This window comes from Saccoglossus kowalevskii, chromosome 2 (genome assembly GCF_978046115.1).
Source record: "Saccoglossus kowalevskii chromosome 2, keSacKowa6.1, whole genome shotgun sequence".
In the NCBI taxonomy this organism is placed as follows: Eukaryota; Metazoa; Hemichordata; class Enteropneusta; family Harrimaniidae; genus Saccoglossus; species Saccoglossus kowalevskii.
The window spans coordinates 12331073-12351178 of record NC_140642.1 but is presented as its reverse complement, the minus strand read 5'-3'; the positions used below and the strand labels follow the sequence as shown (position 1 = coordinate 12351178).

Genomic DNA, 20106 nt, shown 5'->3' with positions numbered 1-20106 from the left:
CGTCATTGGCAGAACGTTCCTCGCTGAAGTAATTTATTCATAGATTTTGAAGAAATTGACGTACAGCTTGTCATCAGACAACAGACAGAGAATGTTTTTTTTTCAAAAACATCACCAAACCCTTCTCACTACCTTAATGAATATGGTAATTTCGACAAATCCAGCCACCTTAGTATTTCTATAATTGAAAAAGTCAATATCCGAGATGATAACTGGTTTGGATTTTGCTGTTTTTTTATATAAATTTTTTTATATGACAACTCATATGTGTTAAACTTAATTTCCTGTATATCACTGGTTCGTGGAAGTTGACGACAACGCCTCCGTGTTGTATGGGGTCACTCCGCCTCTAGGGGGCGTGAATAGTGACGCCAAAAGTGAACATTGGTGATATCGTCGATAATATACTCTGTCAAGCTAAAAACGTTTGTGTCAGCAAAATTTGCCTTACAAAATGCAGGAAGGGATGGTGAGCAGATCTCGCCACTGTACAGTGGAGTCGCAACAGTTGAAAATGAATCGCGATTAAAATATCTGTTCATTCGGCGTATGATGTAATGATTCTATATTTCCACAGATATATTCGCCGAATTCACTGTCGATTTTTCTAGAGGCGAATAGCTAATTTTAAAGGTTACCTGATTTGTGTAAACAATTAGGACATCGCGTTATTTTCACCAGTCATGAATGAGTTGCGGCAGCAGACTTCCCCATCATTATCAAGGTAATACATTGAAGAGAGAGCTCTGCAGAACATGATAAAAAAACAGCGCAATAGCTCAACAAATCGTGACTTACTAGTAAATGCGCGTTTAGAATTTTTTTAAACATGGTTCTTGAGAAAAGGCGAGGATAAAACATATCCGTCTCATGCTTGCTCAGAATAGTTTTATACGCATCATCACTCTCTGTCATCATATACGACTCCCTTGTCTTACCCTGGAGGTGCACTCACTCTATCAACACTGAAGGTCGATCGATTCACGCTAAATGTGATTTACCAACATGTACAGGATCGCGGTGGGTGTCGCGTGTCTGTGTGTCTGCTGACTCGTGCTTTAAAAAACTTTGAGGGGTGATCCGTATGGGGATACTAAACACACATGAAAACAATAAAATACAAAATACATTTGAAACAAATTTCAAATCTAAATCAACATCGAGATATCGACTCTAATGAGGCGCATACTGAATTATCCATGCCTGCATTTTCAGACTACTTTTTTCTTTCAACAATATCTAAATAATTATCTAACAATATTGGAATATTCATATAGATTTGTCCACCCATTTTTCTGGGACGAATGACTGTAAACTGTTAATTATTTAAATATTAGACAACGTAAAATATTTGTTTAAATGACAGAAACTGCTCTTAGCGTTTTCACGCTTGTTTTGTGTCGTCAATAACAGGCATGCACGTATTCTTGTATTGAATATATTTGTATATCATGTAAGCTAAATTTACTTTCACTGCTTTCGCTTTCATTTTACTGGTTGTTGGAATTTTCTCGAGGAATTGTTATTTTAATTTTGCAACGACAAATATTATTACATTTCTAAGTGGACGAATTAATAGCCGAAACTTTATGCCTTTTTACACGAAAGCTCGCACTTGTTCTGAGTGGTCAAAACAGCTCAGATCAGACATGGAATAGACGTATTTTACCGTTGACGATGGTTTCGTTCTCGGGCAGACGGTCAAGTTTGAAGACACTAAACGCGCATGTTTTCCCGTAATTAAATTCACTAAAATCTGAAGAATAGTAGATTTTATCATGTTTTAAAAAGAAATTCCTCAATACCCGGGGTTACCACTGGAGAATCACGAGGCTGCATTGCATAATGGTTTTTGTTGATGCTAATCTGTCTGTCTGTATTTTTAACCTAGGAAGTAAATCTGATTATGGGATTATATAGATTTAACAGGAGGTGCCCCTTTAGAGACCAAATACCGAGTATCATACTGTTTATACTTCAACTTAGATTTGACCGAATAATGAATTCAACAGCATTCACTATTTTCACGAGATTTTAGCAATACATCATGTTGATACATAGTAAGCGTAGTAAACCTGGGTGATCGTAGTGAGATGGACGTACTTCTTTCAAAAATACTAAAACACTAATAATTTGAGGTAATCCTAGTTGAGATTACTAGAACCATTGATATTCTGCTAAAATATAACAGCAATTTCAATATTATAAAAATAAACTGGACTATCTGAGTGCTCTTAGACACGTGCAATTTGATCTAGGTGGGCTGCAGATTTGAATCTGAACTTGGATTTCTTTTTTTATACAATGTAGCTAAATATCTAAATGCCGACCTTTCAGAGGATAATACGGCATTAAAATACCTTTACTTCATCAAAATTGACCATCATCAAATTTATATAGAACATTATTAGAGGGCGGTAGTCGTCGCGCCACGCATGCGGGAGATATATGGGTATCATATAAACAAAGATGGTCATCAACGAATACAAACAGAGACGTTTCCAAGCTTTATTAGGTATTTTTAGGTGGTCGGAAGGTATCGAAGGAGTCACCGGTTGTAATTAGTGTAAGTCGCGCGCCAGATCAAACCTCATACTTGTGATTACATTAGAAGAGCGCATTGGATTGTGGGAAATCAATGTTTATCAACACATATGTCGCACATTCACAGCGCGACGACCACCGCCTTTTAAGTATTTAAATACCCTCAAAATACTTTCCAATTTGTCAAATTTATGACACCGCGAACTTTGCTTGTCCTGTGTTTACGTTCAATGTGTCGCATAATGCTTGTGATGCATGCTTTGTTCTGTTATTGCTTCTTAATTGTTTGACAGCAGTACATGAAAAAAGATAGTTATTTTTAGCGTTAGACGATATGTCGCTATTGGAGTACATGTATATCGTACACTACATGGCGCAACGACCAGCACATTTGTATTGATAAACATTGATTTTCCCACAATCCCATGATGTTTGACATGGATGCGACTTGCACTAATTACCGCCGATGACTCCTTCGATACCTTCCACTCACCTGAAAAATACCTGATTATTGATTAAAGATTGGTAACGTCTTAGTTTGTACTCGTTGATCTACGCATCAGTCAAAGTCGTCATCTTTGTTTATATGAGACCCATATATCTCGCGCATGCGTGGCGCGACGACTACCGCCCTTTTGGCAAAACAAACTTTTGGACACTCACCTTAACATGTAGTGTATTGCGTGTTTATATATTCAATAATTTGTCTATATTTGTATTTGTATATGTTGCATAATCAGATCCATAGTGGGAGAGCTTGTATAACAGTTACTTTTAAAGAGGGAGGGTCGTCACCTGCGCACGCGCGGAAATTGAGTCCCAGGCGACGATAACAACACGCGCTAAAAACGTAAAGGCTCATGGGTAGACGCTTGTTTGTAAACAATGACACGCTAAGGCCATCTAACGCATGCGCAGGTGGCAACTTCCCGCTTGAACAGCTTATATTGGTGATATGAGTCCATCGGAAAATAATAATTTTATTTTACAGTATATGTTGTAATTCCATTTCATATATTATTCCGTTTGCAGTCAAATTGTCGATCCATTTGCCGTTTGAGTTAACCAGGCTCGTTATCTGTCATGTTGCTCCCTACCACGGTTACTAAAAATGAGTAACCGTGCTCCATGCTAAGAGTGGTCGTTTCGTTTGCGGCAAGGTTTTGCGACCTAAAAACCCAAGTCACTGTTTTACGGCAAACAACAAATCCAAGTCCAACAAAGGTGAGGTACTAGGTCAGTGTGTTATGCTGATTGGCTGCTGGGATGATCCAACCAATATCTTGTGATGTTACGCGACGCTACGTTGGATATTTCTAATTGTACACACCTATGGTAAGGCCCCGTAGCAATTTGCATGTTGACGTTTGTATTTGTTTTGTCGTACGTGATACACCCCGGCCCTGACATCGGGCGCTCTACAGTCATATCATTACTCTTTGGAAAATCTTGACTGTAAACGTGGTTTCGCGGCTCCAGCGTCATATTTTGGCTATCGGTATAAGATCGGTGCATTACATGCACAGTCAGCTGGCGCACATCTGATATAATATATATAACTAAATAAGTTTTATGCGTCATTCAAGATGGCGGCCCCCGTATTTATTTCGATTTTATTTATTTATTAACACACAACATCCCCCGGAGGGGATGAAAAGGGTTACAAATCAGATATTAGTAAAAGAAAAATAACCACATAAAAAGTAAGGGAACAAAAAAGCATTAAAAAAAATGATAAAAATTTGTATAGAAGGAATGTGTTACTGGCTTAGTTTATGTAGGTGCTGCTGTCTTGTATTAAAACAGTTTTTTAAATATTGCGCTAAAGGAATAGACATTTTCTCGTCACTTAGTAATGATATGAATTTATTTTCATTACTAAATTTGTTAAAATTTGGTATACGTTTATTAGCTACAATGTAAAGTTTTAATCTTATTTCATTGTAATGAGGACAATTTGTGACAAAATGTTGTTCATCTTCAACATGGTCATTGTCGCACATATTGCAGACTCTGTCTTTAAAATCCAATCCTGTATGCCGGCCTGTTTCAATTTTCAGACAGTGGTTGCCAAGTCTAAATTTTGTTAAGGATTTGCGAAGTTCACTGTTTTTCATAACTGTTAAGTAGTTTTCTTGTTCTATTTTGGTTTTAAAAAGTTTGTAGGTTCTTAGTTTATTTTTAGAATTTGATTTTTTCCTGTTGTCATTATTTATTTCATTTTTCCACTCAGTTGTAAACTCTTATTTTAATTTCTCATCAATTGTTTTTAATTTTGATAATGAGATAATATAGTAAATATCGTATTTATTTTATTATCACGTGTGCGCCAGCTGACTGTGATTACATGGACCCTTACACCGCAGATTCAGCCGTGACGCAGTGCAGCGAATGCATTTCAAACAAACTGCCTGAGATAACTGGTCGAAAAACAAAAATAGAAAGAATTCCTTTTGTACCCCCATCCCTAACCCTAACACTAAGCCTACCCCTATCCTCCAGCACTCCCCATTTAATTGTACATGCCCCTCCTAAGCACATCTATAGTTATCTAGAGGGGGCATATACAAATGATTTGGGTAACAGGGAGTGTTAAAATTAAGGTTAGGGATGGGGGGTACAAAAGGAACTCTTTCCGAAGTTTTGACTTTATTTTTTTTAGTAGTAGTTTTGATCCACTTTTCGAAAACCTTTCATGTGTTCATCGTTCAGCCGCCATGCTGCATTCATGTAAATATGTATTTTGAAAATAATCTTTTTACCTGTTCTTGGCAATGCATTGATAAATTTCATTCATAGTTCACATTAACCCAGGTTCCTCGGTGTTGTTAGTGGGCTTATTATATTCCCTCGCTTGACTGCCCACTCAACACCGCCATGGATCCTCCTGTGCAACTTTCAGGGGAATGCGCAGCAAAATGTTGCGCAGCAGTTGTGGTCTAACAAATGCGCTTGCTGCAAGTTAATAATGATTATTAATAAAGTGTGACCCAAGAAATTAAATATAAATACCCAACTTCGGGTGATTTTGCATTAGTTTGCTGTGCGACAGCGATCAGCTGTAAAACGTTTGGCGTTACAAATACTGAACACTTTACGCATGCGCAAATAAAGGGGAATTGCCCGGTCACATGACCTGTCAGGTGGTTGTTTGCAGTTTGCACTTACGCACAACGTTCGGTTACCAAACTGGTTTCTCGTTTTGTGGCTCTTCGTTGTCGTACAATAATCCTGTACAAAAATGCTCTAAAGTCGTATGAATGGGGGATTTGTAGTGTCACATTTTATTGCTAATAATCAATACATTCGTTCTGACATGTTTTAATCTAGAAAGAGGTACACTTCTGTTCCTAGTAAATTTATGTAAAAATGCTATGGAAGGATCCATGGCGTTGGTAGAGCGGACAGTCAAGCAACTGATATAAATATTGCCCGCTCGACACAGTGACATCGGTCCAGTTCACATAAGTTCACATATACACAATATATTACATGATAGTTAAAATTTCACAATCAAAATGTATTACAGCAAGTCTCAGAAGTATTGGGGCAGCCAATTTGCAAACTTGCTAGCGAATTGACTAACTGCTTGGGTTTTGACTAAACAGTTGGCTTTCGAATCTCGCTGGCGCCGACTTGTGATCGCGTCCACTCTGGGCGAGTCTATATTGCAGTAGGGGACATAGAATGCTTTTTACGCAGCCTGGTACATGTCTGGATTCCCCTATGAGTATTTTGAGCCGGTTTGAGCCTGGAAATAACCACAGTCAGCTGGCATACAAGTGATAATATGATAAATGTGATTATTTCACCGATATTATATGAGGGTAGCCATCTTGAACACTGCTTGAAACAACAAAATGTAAATAGTCAAGGTGAGAAATATTTTCCTCAGGGAGAAAATAACTTTCACATACAAAAGATCCGTTGAGGTAAAATTAAGCCGACCGCTAAAAAAGTCATTTGTCATTTTTACGTGAATACAAAAAAAATACAACACTTTCCCTAGTATATTTGTGAAAGCGAAATCGCCGCCCAACTGTAAAACCGTCGCTGATTAGCTCCTCGACTATGACGATCGTTCCCTACTGTTATATAGATTCGCCGTAAGTGGGCGTGATCACAAGACGGCGCCAGCGAGATTCGAATGCCAACTGTTTAGCCAAAACCCAAGCAGTTAACCAATTCGCTAGCGAGCTTGCAAATTCGCTGCCCCAATACTTCAGAGACTTGCTGTAGGAATGTCTTTTGTCGAAATTTGTCAATTCTTGACCGCCTATGGGTGTGGGTGGGGGGGGGGCTGGCTTTGTCATTGGCTAATGTTGGTATGTAGGATGTTAGGATCTACCATTTGAGGTAATTTTCATCAGATAACTTGTCATGGTATTTTTGTTTTCCAGCCAATTATCTCCAGCAGTTTGTTTGATATTCATTCACTACTAGTTTTTAATTTATTTGAGACCGTGAGGTCCTGTGAATGCTGAAAAGTGAAATAACAAAATAATAAAAAGACAGCCATATATTCACAGAATAAATATTTACAAAATCCACTGTGTTGAACTTTATTGTTATATACGACAGATGACAGTGAACTGAGAATCTGAAAATATGTCTAGAATTTCAGACGGAAATCAAATATTTTAAAAGCATATCTAAGCAAAGATAATACAAGTAAAAGAAATGCACCAAATTAACACATTGTCTGCGATTTTTGTATGTTCGTAGAGGTAATGATAAGATAACAGATAAGATAATAGCTTTATTACAACTGTGTAGAAAATTTTACATTTCTAATTTGGTGTTTAAAATGTCATAAAGTTAATAGTGAATAACTAAAAAAGTAAGTAGGCAAAAGTTGAGTAAATAAAAAGTTAAATAAGTGTGACTGAGTGTATTCTTTTGTTTGTTCATTTACTGTTACTCAAGTACACGTAGAGGGCTATAATAGTATCTTTATCTTTTGATTGTAAGATATGTTTAAATTGTTTTTCTTTATTCAGGAAATGTGTTAAGATGAGCAATAGTATATTTAATCACATGGTTGAACTTTAACCTCAAATTTTGCGAATTGATGCAAAATATATCATTGCCAATAGCTCATTCAATTGATAGAGGGGTAAAAAAAATGATATTTCTCTTTTAAATTATACATTTTCGATTTGTGTCACCCCGTTATTTTAGGCTTCAGTTTACTGGTTCATATTTGTATCACCCCCCCCCCCCCCTATTTGTTAATCTCTGTCATTCCCAAATCAAATTAACACACACACAATGGAATCTGTAGCATAAGGGTTCATGTAATATCCTGATTCTCAAAATACGACTCTGGAACCGCAAAACCATGGTTAACTTTTACTGTTGTTGTGCTCGAGTTTACACAATAATGTTTTAGATTCAGGGCACATGTTGTATTTTATTCGTACTGTAGTTACTAGTACATCCAGCACAGAGTGTACCATTTACTGTGACACAAAGTATGTTGTTAAACAAAATAGATTTATGGTGTTTGGTTTTATCAAAAAGCCTAGCTTTCTTGCGATTGAGAACTGCTAAATGGAAGTAGCGTGAGTGCCTTTCGGTGTTGGCTAAATTTCCATAAAAACGTTTACGGCTTTCTGAAATTTGAATGTATTCATGTCTAACAAGATCAATCTGTGGAATCCATTACCTGAATATGAACATGTTTTAAAATTTAAATGTTTAGTGCAAAACAGTAGTAATGATACTGGTACTTGTGATGTTGGAAATACATATCTGTGAATTATTAGTTTAAAAGTGGTTCGAATATATTTGATATGTCCCATGTAAGATGAAAAAAATGGTCTCCTGAATTAACGAAGAATGTGATCAACCAAAGTATAATGCTAAATTGAGATGAAGCACTGTGCATTTAACAAAAACATTGCCACAAAGACAAATAAAAACTAGATGATGGGTTGAAACCATACAAGTGGTAAATCCCACTTGATGCTGGCATTCATGTCATTCAAACAATTGTTTGCACATGTTCATACAGAAAGTGCAGTAGCCAACAGCCACATCACCTAAACAAACAAGCTATATTCATCAATCCCACAAAAAAGGAATATTAATGGCCATTTGATAAAGGATAAAATGTACTCATAAACACTCATTAATCAGATTTGCTGACAGATGACTGAATCTAATTGTCTCCATCAAATTAAAGGCAAAACATGTTCTTTCGCTGAAACTTAATAGTACATTGGTCCACTTACGTCATATGTAAAGCGTTAAATAAAGCAGTAGCTATCTTGCTATGCATGTTGACTGGATGTGGGTCACCAATAATATCGAAAAACCTAATTGGCAATTGATTAGACCACTTGCTATTAGTCTCTTTGTCTATTTTGCCATATATTTTTTTTACAACTGGATGAGCAGTGTCCTTGTAACCAGTATATAACACAACCATATTCACTTAAAAATCACTTAGATGTTTGAATTCGATGATCAGAGCCACTTACTCTGAAGTGAACTTTTTTTTTACTATTAGTGCGAATTAATCTCTTGAAATTAGAATTCATACTACCGATAGTTGCATACCTACCGTACACGTGATAAAATTGACATGAATAAAAAAAATCCCAAAATCGTCTTTAATGGGTTTTTGTTTGTAGGAGACAAACCAAAAAGACCATGCAAGGTGAAAATTAACCTGACAATCTAAAAAAAAAAATTATGTGAAGACTGACCATTTGGAACTAATATTAAGTCTCAACAATCTAAAAACAGAGGTCTAGAGGGGGAGTACGTGTGACACAATGTAAATCTGTTAGTGGACAATAGGATATATATTTATTGCACACTGAAAGGAAAAATCGCACAAAAATGTACAATGATTTTCAACAATGAATATACATCATAAAAAAAAATACACTGCACAAACACATTGTCCAGTGTAATGTTATTTCACTTATTCTCAAACGTGAGACATCAAGGTTTCCTACATTAAACAATGAAATGTTAGTGGTGATATTTCAGATCAGACCATTCCCTAAGCAGAGTAAACATATGTCTGTGTATACCATGATTTGAATATGCAAATTTAGGGAAGAGCGAAGTAGTTTTTATTAACTAGTATTTGTGCGTTTCACCGAACAGGTTTCACCACACTTTGATTTTAATCCAATAGAAATAGGATTACCACACTCACTTTTATTTGATTTTAAGAGCAGAGAAACTAAGTTATGTAAATATGATACAACACTGTAGAATCTTCTGCTGTGACCTAAATTTGGTGACAAATTTGTGCCGGAAACTGAATTATCAGTGTCTGACCTACCCTACCCGTTCAAGTAGCAACATGCATGATGTCAGTCAGACAGTACTTTCTAGAGTGTTCTATGTTCCTGCGTTTTTTTTCTTACTGAAAATGTTGTCTTCTGTCAATTTGCTTCATTTGCATAAACACCACCTGATTTTATTTGGCCATACTATCAAAAGGGAATTGATAATTTTTTTTTTTAATTTCAGATTTAAAATGGCCAACTGAAAAAAATTAAATTGAATTCAAATTTTATTTGCTTGTTTATTTTATCTGGGGAATATGGTAGGCAGAAATCTGCGCTCACTACACTAAAGCCTGCCACATACTGCCCTCTATGATGCAATGCAATGTTACAGTCGAAAATTCTTGCGAAATCATGTGATTCCCAAGTGCAGAATGGTAAACTTGCACACCTACCCATGCACGACAAAAAGATGATTTATTTGTCTTTTTCTAGTTTCTGATTGGTAAACTTACAAAACTTAAATATAATAAGCTGAACAAATTTGAATCTAACATCCATGAAAATAACAAGCTTTTTTCTTCAATTTAGATTTCTTTCTTTTTATGGTAAAAAATGTCATAATGTCTCAAATTTAGTGAAGAAATATGTGTAGTTGAGTCTAATCATAAATATCCTGAATTTATTCATTTTGCAATAAATTATACTCCTATCCAATACATTTTCTAATTTTGATGAATATTTTTGTAATTTTTGGTAAAAAGTGATTTTTTCAACTTCTTGTTAAAAATCGTAAGTGCGATTGCTTTGATATAGTACATATAGAAGACCTCTCTCAGATTTGTACATTTTGTGATGTTATTTTCAATTCTATCTCAGCCGAGAGAGATGCTGCTTGTATATGTCATGACTGATGGGTGTATTTTTGTTATCATGAATCATTTAAAAAATCTGAGTTTTAAAAATTGCTGAAAAATGTTGTTTTGCTTCATCATTGTTTTCTGTGAAAGTTGAACTTCTAAAATGTCAATTTTCGAAATATTATTTGGCTAATTTAAAAAAAAAATACAGTTGTAACATGAATGATGTTTTATGTTACCCTGGAACTATAGTTTTATCTGTAGTTTTAGATAAAAAAACCCAATGAACATAGTCATGCACCAACTTTCTCAAGAACTATGGGTAAACCTTTACCTTGCCATGGTTACATCACTGAAATAACTACTGGATATAACAATTATCAATAGGCATAATTACTAGTAGGGGATTGAGACAAATGTATTTAATACCACTTGAGATAAAAAAAATAATAATTAAATGGGGCACTTTTAACTTAATGTATTTCAAATAATTTATTTAACTGAATCACATTTAATATGAAGGTGCTTTATTAAATAAAATACCTAGCAGGAATTGAAATAGGATTTTTCCCTGCATGCACAGCGTGCATGTTGAATTTGAAATTTACCTGCACTAAATTTACAGGTTCTCGATTGATGCGATCACAAAAGAATTTTTTTTTTTTTTAGTTGTCTTTACAATGTTGGTTGAACTTAATTTAGGCTTAGTGAATATAATGAGAAAATGTTGTGTTAATTTCTACATGTACAGTGTGTGCATTATATTTTGAGTTTACTTGCACTAGCTAATAATCTATGAGTATTTAAACCCTGTCTAATGATTATAAAAACCTTTTGCTTGATATAGACTAGTATTTTTCTTTGTTATTGAATTTCCATGAGAAATAATTAAATATTTACTGGATTATAATCTTTTAATTCTAAATAAACCCTTGAATGTATGCAAAGTCACTTCGCTAAAGGTTGTCAGATTTTGTTCTGTGTTTCTCATGTCTGACGAAGCCGAGACTGACCTTGACAATTTGTCAAAAATATTTGTTGTCCTCTGTCAATAAGACTGTATGAATGGACATTATAAAATCGCTCACTTGGTTGAAAACGCTGTTTTTATTACACTTTTATTTTTCATTGTATTTTTCACACTGACACAATATTGTATAAACTGGTAAATTGTTGTCATTAGTAATTTTAAGGGTGTTCGTGTGGAACGTAATGAAGGTTACTGTGCCCTTATGACCTCAAATAACCTTGGTGAAATGTACGTTCATTGTTACAAAATGTTGTTATTTTCCCTGACTCAAGAAATTCATGGAAATACATGTATGACTCGTGGTGTGTGAAAGCGGTTACGGTATATTCCAGCGGAAATGATAAATTTATCAAATGATTTTTGTTAGAACATTTTTTTTTTTATTTCTTGCGTATGTTTTTTTTTCTTCTGACAACCTGTTAGGAGCTGTTTCTGAAAAACAATTAAATTATCCTGAATCTTATTTACTTTTTTTTTTTGTCATGATCATCAATGATGAAAACTCTGGTATCCAAGTTGACAATGTGTTATTTTTTTATTATTTGTACTCTTATACTGCCAAGGGGATAAGACTGTAAAATACATTATTTTCGCTGGAGGAATGATTCAATGAAAATAAAATCTAGTGAATATACCCTTTTTCCTATATTTTACATTCAACTTTTCAAAATTAATTCAAGCTAAAATAAAGTATTTTATAGTAATAATTCAGTTCACATTGAATATGCTGTTGCCAGTGGGAGATTAATTAAAATTGAGAATTCATGCAATTTTTGTGAGTATTTATGATTAGAAAAAGTAGGCTTCCTTCTTTGCGAGACAAAAGAGACATTGAACATGACAGAAGTACAATGCATCATAAATCACATTCAAGATGATAAGCAGGTGTCGTTAAATTAGGGATGGAATTAATAGACACGCAACCCTGCGTTTACCTTTATCTTGCTACTATAATCCAGAAATAATATTGCCAGTTACAGAGCACTCTCTGTGTGGTGCAAAAGTAATTGCACGTTTGACACGTTTGGAGCTCATCGCAGTCAAATAAATACCACTACTCTTCCACTTCTTAGCACCCCTCCAAGGTTTGATTGTCTCAATTGTATATATTTTGTGTTTTAAAATTTCACATGTTATTATTTTACCTTCGCAGGTACGAAGTATGATTGCATTTAGAGAGATTTCGTCATTGTATTTACGATGTCCGCATCCGAGATTAGCTTACAGTTTGCGACACATCTCAATCTCAAGGTACGTGAGCCTATTAAAGTCTCTTAATAAGTACATGTACATTTTATATTGCACAAAGACAAATAAAAAAATAAACTAGACAGTAGTGTCCCATGATAATCCCAGGGACCGACAGGTTCCCCTTTGAATGTAAATAAACAATCTGTCAACTACTACTCCGTGAATTGAATGAGTAATGTATGTGATGGCCCTCTCTGTCACAAATACGTTGAGGCTATCCAACGCTACAATGGGGATAACTTATCATACTATGGGAGGCAATTAATATTTACATGCAAGTAATAAAAATATCCATATAGCTTCAAAACTACATTATCTCTGTTAATTTTAATTTTATATATCAGCAGGGAACAAAGCAGGGAGAAAAGCATAAAATGAAACAATAAAAACAGGTCAACAGCCAAGATTACAGTGCCATTATCATTTTATACACTGGCTACTCAGAATACTTAGCTTTTTTGTAAGGCTGCGAGTGAACATGTCTGATTTACCGATTTATTTATTGTGAAGTTAGGTCATGCAAATATGATACAACACTATAGAATCTTCTACTGTGACCTGAATTTGGTGAGAAAATTGTGCCGGAAACTGCATGACGTCAGTACTTTCTAGAGTGTTCATTTTGAATTTTATTTTTTTTAAGGTTTTTTTTTTTCTGAAAAATCAATTAAATTAAATTTTTTTAATTTTCATAAACACCACCTGATTTCATTTGACCAGCAAGCAAAATCTGTGATTTTTATTAAATTTCAGATTCAAGATGGCCGACTGATAGCCATTCTTTTCATGGAACACAAAAAAAAAAAGCAGATTGAATTTAAATTTTGAACCGATTTTAGGGTCAATCTACCTCCATCAATTACATATGATTCATATGTATTCGCTCTTTTTCCATCATATTACATGTGTATCTATGAGTACACATCTTCTGGTATATAGTATGTATTCCCCATTTCTCCATCATTCTATATCTATGTACAATAATCTCTATTATAAACGCATCTCTAAAGGAAGTTCACACAAACCAAAAATTGTATGTATAGTATACTGAATCATCTGACTTATTTTGACCAGACACACCTCTCTGTCATTCATGTAAGAGCATCTGCTGTTCATAGGGCATGTACTGTATGCTGTATTTCCTCCATTACAATCATGTGTCATGCCAAATTTCAACTTCCCAAAACGCAACTTTATATGGTCTTGCATGTATTTGAAATTAAAGGTGTGCTTATAATAGAGGTACTGCGGTAAAAAAACGAAACAATCTTAACCATCGAATGAACATCTTAAAGCGGGAAGGTCGTCACATGTGCGCGTGCGGGAATTGAGTCCCAATTGACGATATCATGCGCTAAAAACACAAAGGCTCATGAGTAAATGCTTGTTTGTAAACAATGACACGCTATATGGCTATCTGACGCATGTGCAGGTGATGACTCCCTTGCTTTAAATAATTAATAATCTCAAGTCATAATGTTTTCTTTGTTTTTATTGCCATTAGAACAACTTTACAGAATCATTATGATGTTTTAGGCATTTCCAAAAATTCTAGCAGAGATATTATCAAAGAAGCATATTTTAAAAAATCAAAATTGGTAAGTAACAGTATTCTTCCACTGGTATTAAACTCATTAGATTCTGCATGGAGATATGCTAAACATCACCCCTCAGAACAAGCTAGAAAAAGCATGCGGTGGGGGGGGGGGGGGGAGTAACTCAACTATTGTACTCTACCCAAAAACTGGCAAAATGAAACTAGGAATGTGAGTAGCATTCATTCACAGCATGGACTAAAAGGTCAAATAGCTTGTGCTAAAAAACATACGTGAACACTTAGCACAGGCTAAGTACAAATTAAATCTTGTCACATTTTTAAGACTGGCTAACATATTGTGCGTGAACGCTTAACTCGGGCTAAGCGCCCAAAACACCATTGTATTCCATGTTCTTTTGGAAGATTTACTATAGTTATATTCATAACTATTCTCTTCGTTATGCCATTTCTGACATGACAAGATAAACATGATAAACGCAAGCACATCGAGAGATATTGTTCTCGAGAAAAAATTAACCAAAGATGAGACTCTGTGATACTTCCTGTTATTCTGCAATCTGCACTTTCTGTATTTGCTTTGGTATTGTCTTTTAACCGTAGAAGTAACATGTACATGTATACCTTCCTAGTTACTGTACTGCCATCACAGTTTATGTGTTCCTTGTTGCAATTGGGTCTATCACATATGCAGACATATGAGATTAGCTTAACTCTCAGCCCGTACTTCATGTAGCATGAATTACTATTTCTGTGTTAACTCTAGTATGCATCATTAAAATTCAAATTGACTCACTCAAATTTCTATTTTTAACTCCGCTGTCAACTTTGTCGAGCGGAGCTTATCATATGAGTGATTGTCCGTCGTCGTTGTCCGTGTCAATGATTTACTTTTTCGAATTCTTGTTGAAAACTACAAGCCTGAATGCTTTGATACTTGGTGTATATGTACCTTGGGTAGACCTCTCTCAGATTTGTTCATTTCATGATGATATCTTCAATTCTCTAATTTTGGTGAATATTTTTGTCATATTTGGTAATAAGTGATATTTTCGACTTCTTGTTGAAAACCGCAAGTCCAATTGCTTTGATATCACATATATAGGTACTACATGTGGACCTCTCTTAGATTTGTTCATTTCATGATGATATCTTCAATTCTCTAATTTTGGTGAATATTTTTGTCATATTTGGTAATTAGTGATATTTTCGACTTCTTGTTGAAAACCGCAAGTCCAATTGCTTTGATATTACATACATAGGTACTACATGTGGACCTCTCTCAGATTTGTTCATTTTGTAATGATATCTTTAGTTCTCTAATTTTGGTGAATATTCTTGTAATTTTTGGTAAAAAGTGATATTTTCTACTTCTTGTTAAAAACCACAAGTCCTATTGCTTTGATATTACATATATAGGTATTACATGTGGACCTCTCTCAGATTTGTTCATTTCGTGGTGATATCTTCAATTATCTAATTTTGATGATTATTTTTGTAATTTTTGGTGAAAAGTGATATTTTTAAATTCTTGTTGAAAACAGCAAGTCTACATACTGTTCATTTTCTAATGTTATCTTCTGTTCTTTAATTGAAATGTACATTGCTAACAGCGGAGCTATCTCAGCCAACAGGCTGCTTGTTTTTAGTCCCCATTTGATCGAAGTTCAAAACAGGGACTTAAAATTTAGTCTTCGACCGTCTGTCCTTCCGGAGTCATATTTTAGAACCTGTTGACCAAATCTGGATCTTCTTTGCATGTGTTTAATACTTTATCTGGGACATATGCACAAGTAGTGCTTTACTGATTCAATTCGAGATGGCTGACTGGCAGCCATTTTGTTTTTTGAAAAATGTAGTATCTTATGTGTGCTTTGTCAGTTTTTGTTACATACATTATACATGTTAGGAAACATATCTATGATGTTTCGTTTCACAATTGGATCAAAGATGGCCGACTGGCAGCCATCCTGTTCTTTTGAAAACATGGTTTATCTTGAGCAGGATTAGTTGATTTTCATTCAAATTTGATACAAACATTATACATGTTGAGATACATGTACATGATGATTCATTTCAGGTTTTATATCTCTGTACATGAGTCTGGACAAATGAAATTCAGTTTGTATACATAAAATACATGAATAGCATGATATCCTGTTTAATTTTAGATCATATATTATGATTTTGGAGGACTCATTTAATCCATCTAATTTCTGTTGATTAGACCAGCCAATTATTCACTCTAAATTATTAACTATGCTTTTGGTCCATATTAATACTTTATTTTTGGCATGAATAATATTTCCCTTAATTCCAACAGGGACTATTTCATTAACAATGACTTTTCACTCACACAAATTGCAAACCACATTATGTTGGAGGGTACACTGGGCCTCACCTTACCACACATTTTATTTTGAAAGTACAGACAACTGACCTGCAAAGAAAGAGAAAAGCTTCTAAAACATTCATTGTTTACAAATCTAACTTAATTTAAGAAGCTTTCTTAATTTCATATTCTGCAGTTAATTTTCCATTACCCCCGTCTGCAATCTCAATCTCGTTAAGTTGCCTTATAACTGCATACTGTCAGTGTAGTTGAATTGAGATAATACATAAAGTTAATGGCTTACTTCATGCATATAAAATGAAAAATTTACTAAACAAGCTGATTAAAATTGAAATTTCTCAAAGATGCATAATGATATAAAAAGGCTGATGACACAGGTACTTCAAAGGCATGTATTAACCTGGCTCAATACAGTTTCATTAAAGTCTTTAGAATTTTTTTTGTTTTTTATAAAAAGATTTGTTACAGTAAAATGACTAATTTTCACTGGGTTTTAAATTTTGCTGATTTACCATTTAAGGCATATTCAGTGGGTTTTAGATTCACAGTTTTATCATTTAGATAATGTGTTCTATGCTGGGTTTTAATTTAGCGCATTTTCCGGTCGGCAAAATAAGCAAAATTAAAACCCAGTGAATAATTAACCCATTTACAGTGTACAAGGTCATATGTAAAAAAAAAAAAAAAAAAAATCACAAACCAATAATACTTTATGCAGATTATTGAGTTAATAGATGAACTCTCTGTGTGCAAAGTAAAACATGATCTGTTTATTAGAAAGTTTTTGAAACTTAAGATAATGAAACAGTGTCGATTTAGAACTACATTGTATGTTTAAAAAAAAAAAATGGAAGAATGTGAACACAACAATACATGTATTTTGCAGTTTTAGTCGTTTGCTCCATAATAATACATGGGTGATATATTGTGTGCATGCAGCATGAAAACTCCTACATGTCCACTTCATCTACGTTTGAGAAATTGTATTGATCAACCTTAGGTGGTTGTACTATGTTTGTATGTCTGAGTTTAATAATGTGAGTTAACATTGTATTATTCATCTCGTGTGGACAAATTTGTATGCATGTTGTCCTGTCCTATCGTAAAGTGCATACTAATAATGAAATATGCATTTCACAAGCCAAATTGATTTTCAGTGCAATTACAATTCCTCTGACCTCTGTGTGGAAAAAAATCAGTGCAATTCCGACTTACAAATTTTTAATATGTTATTACGGAATCTCAATGTATGCTAAAGTAAATAATAAATAAAGGCAGAAAATGTGATGAAAATCCTATTTAAATCACACGATAAGTGTGTGCTCGTCGGTTACTTTGTGAAAGTTTGAAATAATCGCCTTTATCAGACATGCAATGTATACATGCCGAGAATTAAACTGCAGTTTGACAACAAATTTGCATACTGTAAAATACTTTATTTTCGCTTGGAATTAATTTTGCTGAAGTAATGATTCAGTGAAAATAAAATCCAGCGAATATACCTTTTTTCCTATATTTTACATTCAACTTCTCAAAAATCAGTGAAAATAAATTCTATACAAAACACTTGAAAAGTCTTGTCAGCAAAAATTAATTCCAGCTAAATTAAAATATTTTGCAGTATTTTAGATTACTTGCCCTTCTTGGAAATGCATCTTTGGCTTGACAATTTCAGCACGGTAACCATAATCAATCAAAATAAACAATACTTTAGTTTTTAACCGTGCATTCATATTGCCAGATACAATAATACATTATCATAGAATATTTTTGTGAGTGAATAAAGAAAAGAAGAAAATTCTAACATTTTTCACAAATTTGGAAATATCTGAGGTAAATCAAAAGCATAAACTAAATATAAGAGTTAAAGTAAATAATCATTTTGAACAGTCATTATTATTAAAATTGAAAAATAAAATCTTCTCCCAAATGAAAAAAAATTATCAGAATGCCAGATTTTCTAGTCTAATCTTATGAAAAAAAAGCACTCAAGCTTTTTCTCTGAAGTACATACATTGATCATATAAGATAAGCCAACATACTCAAATCCCGGCTTATTCCAAAGTCGTTTTTTCCATCGTGTTACAATGTAATGTTTGTTCATGTATTATGAAACACTGATCGACAAACAGTAAAAAGAAATTGCAGAATGTTTTGTTTGTTCTGTTCAGTGATATTGAACTTATAATAAGCATGATAGTCTGTTATAATTTCTGGTTACGGGTGGCTGCTGCTAACACAGTTTTGACAAAGGAATTTTCAGATATTTGGGGATATTTTGTAGCTGGTTCTGGTTATTTTGTAGCTGGTTCTGGTTATTTTGTAGCTGGTTCTGGTTATTTTGTAGCTGGTTCTGGTTATTTTGTAACTGGTTCTGGTTATTTTGTAGCTGGTTCTGGTTATTTTGTAGCTGGTTCTGGTTATTTTGTAACTGGTTCAAAGAAAATTGTTTAAGGTAACTCAATGACTTACCGACTACCATGTGCAAAGCACACTATGGGAGTTTTTGCATTTATCCTGTGTGTGTGTACTTGGATTGCTATATGTTGCGAGGACAAAAATACAGATATATAGCAACTTCCGAGGACATACACACCTTCGGAGGACCTTTTTCGTAGTCCTCGGAAAACATAATTTATATTAATAGTTAATTCGATTATTAATACGTTTTGCGTAGCTTAGGTTTAGTATCGGGGGAAGGTATGGTTCACGTTATATTAATATTAATATAATTGTACCATACCTTACCCCGATACTAAACCTAAGCTTCGCAAACATTTCTATGTTCAGTCACGGGATATTCAACTCTTGTTTAATTAAACTTAATTAAAATGCAATTCTCCATTATATTGCATTGTAATTGAGTTTAATTAAACTCCAATTAAAACGCAACCCTATATAGGAACGCGTTTTAATCGAGTTCATATCGCAACTATATTAAAAGTTAATTCAACTATATTAAAAGTTAATCCAATGAAGTCCTCGGAACATATAGCAATACAAGTATGTGTGTGTGTGTGTGTGTGTGTGTGTGTGTGTGTGTGTGTGTGTGTGGGTGTGTGTATGTCTGTCTGTCTTTCTGTATGTATGTGTGTTCCAGTATAACTATGTACTAGTCATCACATTTCAGTGAAACTTGGTACATAGATGTGCTTGGACAAAACAGAGACCTGTTTAGTTTTAGGTTGAAATTAGTGCATAATAATTAGCTCATTTGCATAGTAATTACATTTTCAATGTTTCCATCAATATCTCAAAAATCA

The 20106-nt window shown here is 34.2% G+C and overlaps 1 protein-coding gene across 1 annotated transcript in view; it reads left to right on the top strand.

The window, feature by feature from the left end:
* Positions 1-3580: 3580 nt before the first annotated feature.
* Positions 3581-20106, top strand: part of LOC100373110 (dnaJ homolog subfamily C member 4-like) — a 33353-nt gene continuing 16827 nt past the window's right edge. Inside the window, exons 1-3 of the mRNA XM_085491467.1 lie at positions 3581-3879; positions 12838-12935; positions 14440-14533. Of these exons, the coding sequence (XP_085347593.1) occupies positions 3877-3879; positions 12838-12935; positions 14440-14533 (195 nt within the window). The 5' untranslated portion in view covers positions 3581-3876. The remainder of the gene's footprint in view (positions 3880-12837; positions 12936-14439; positions 14534-20106) is intronic.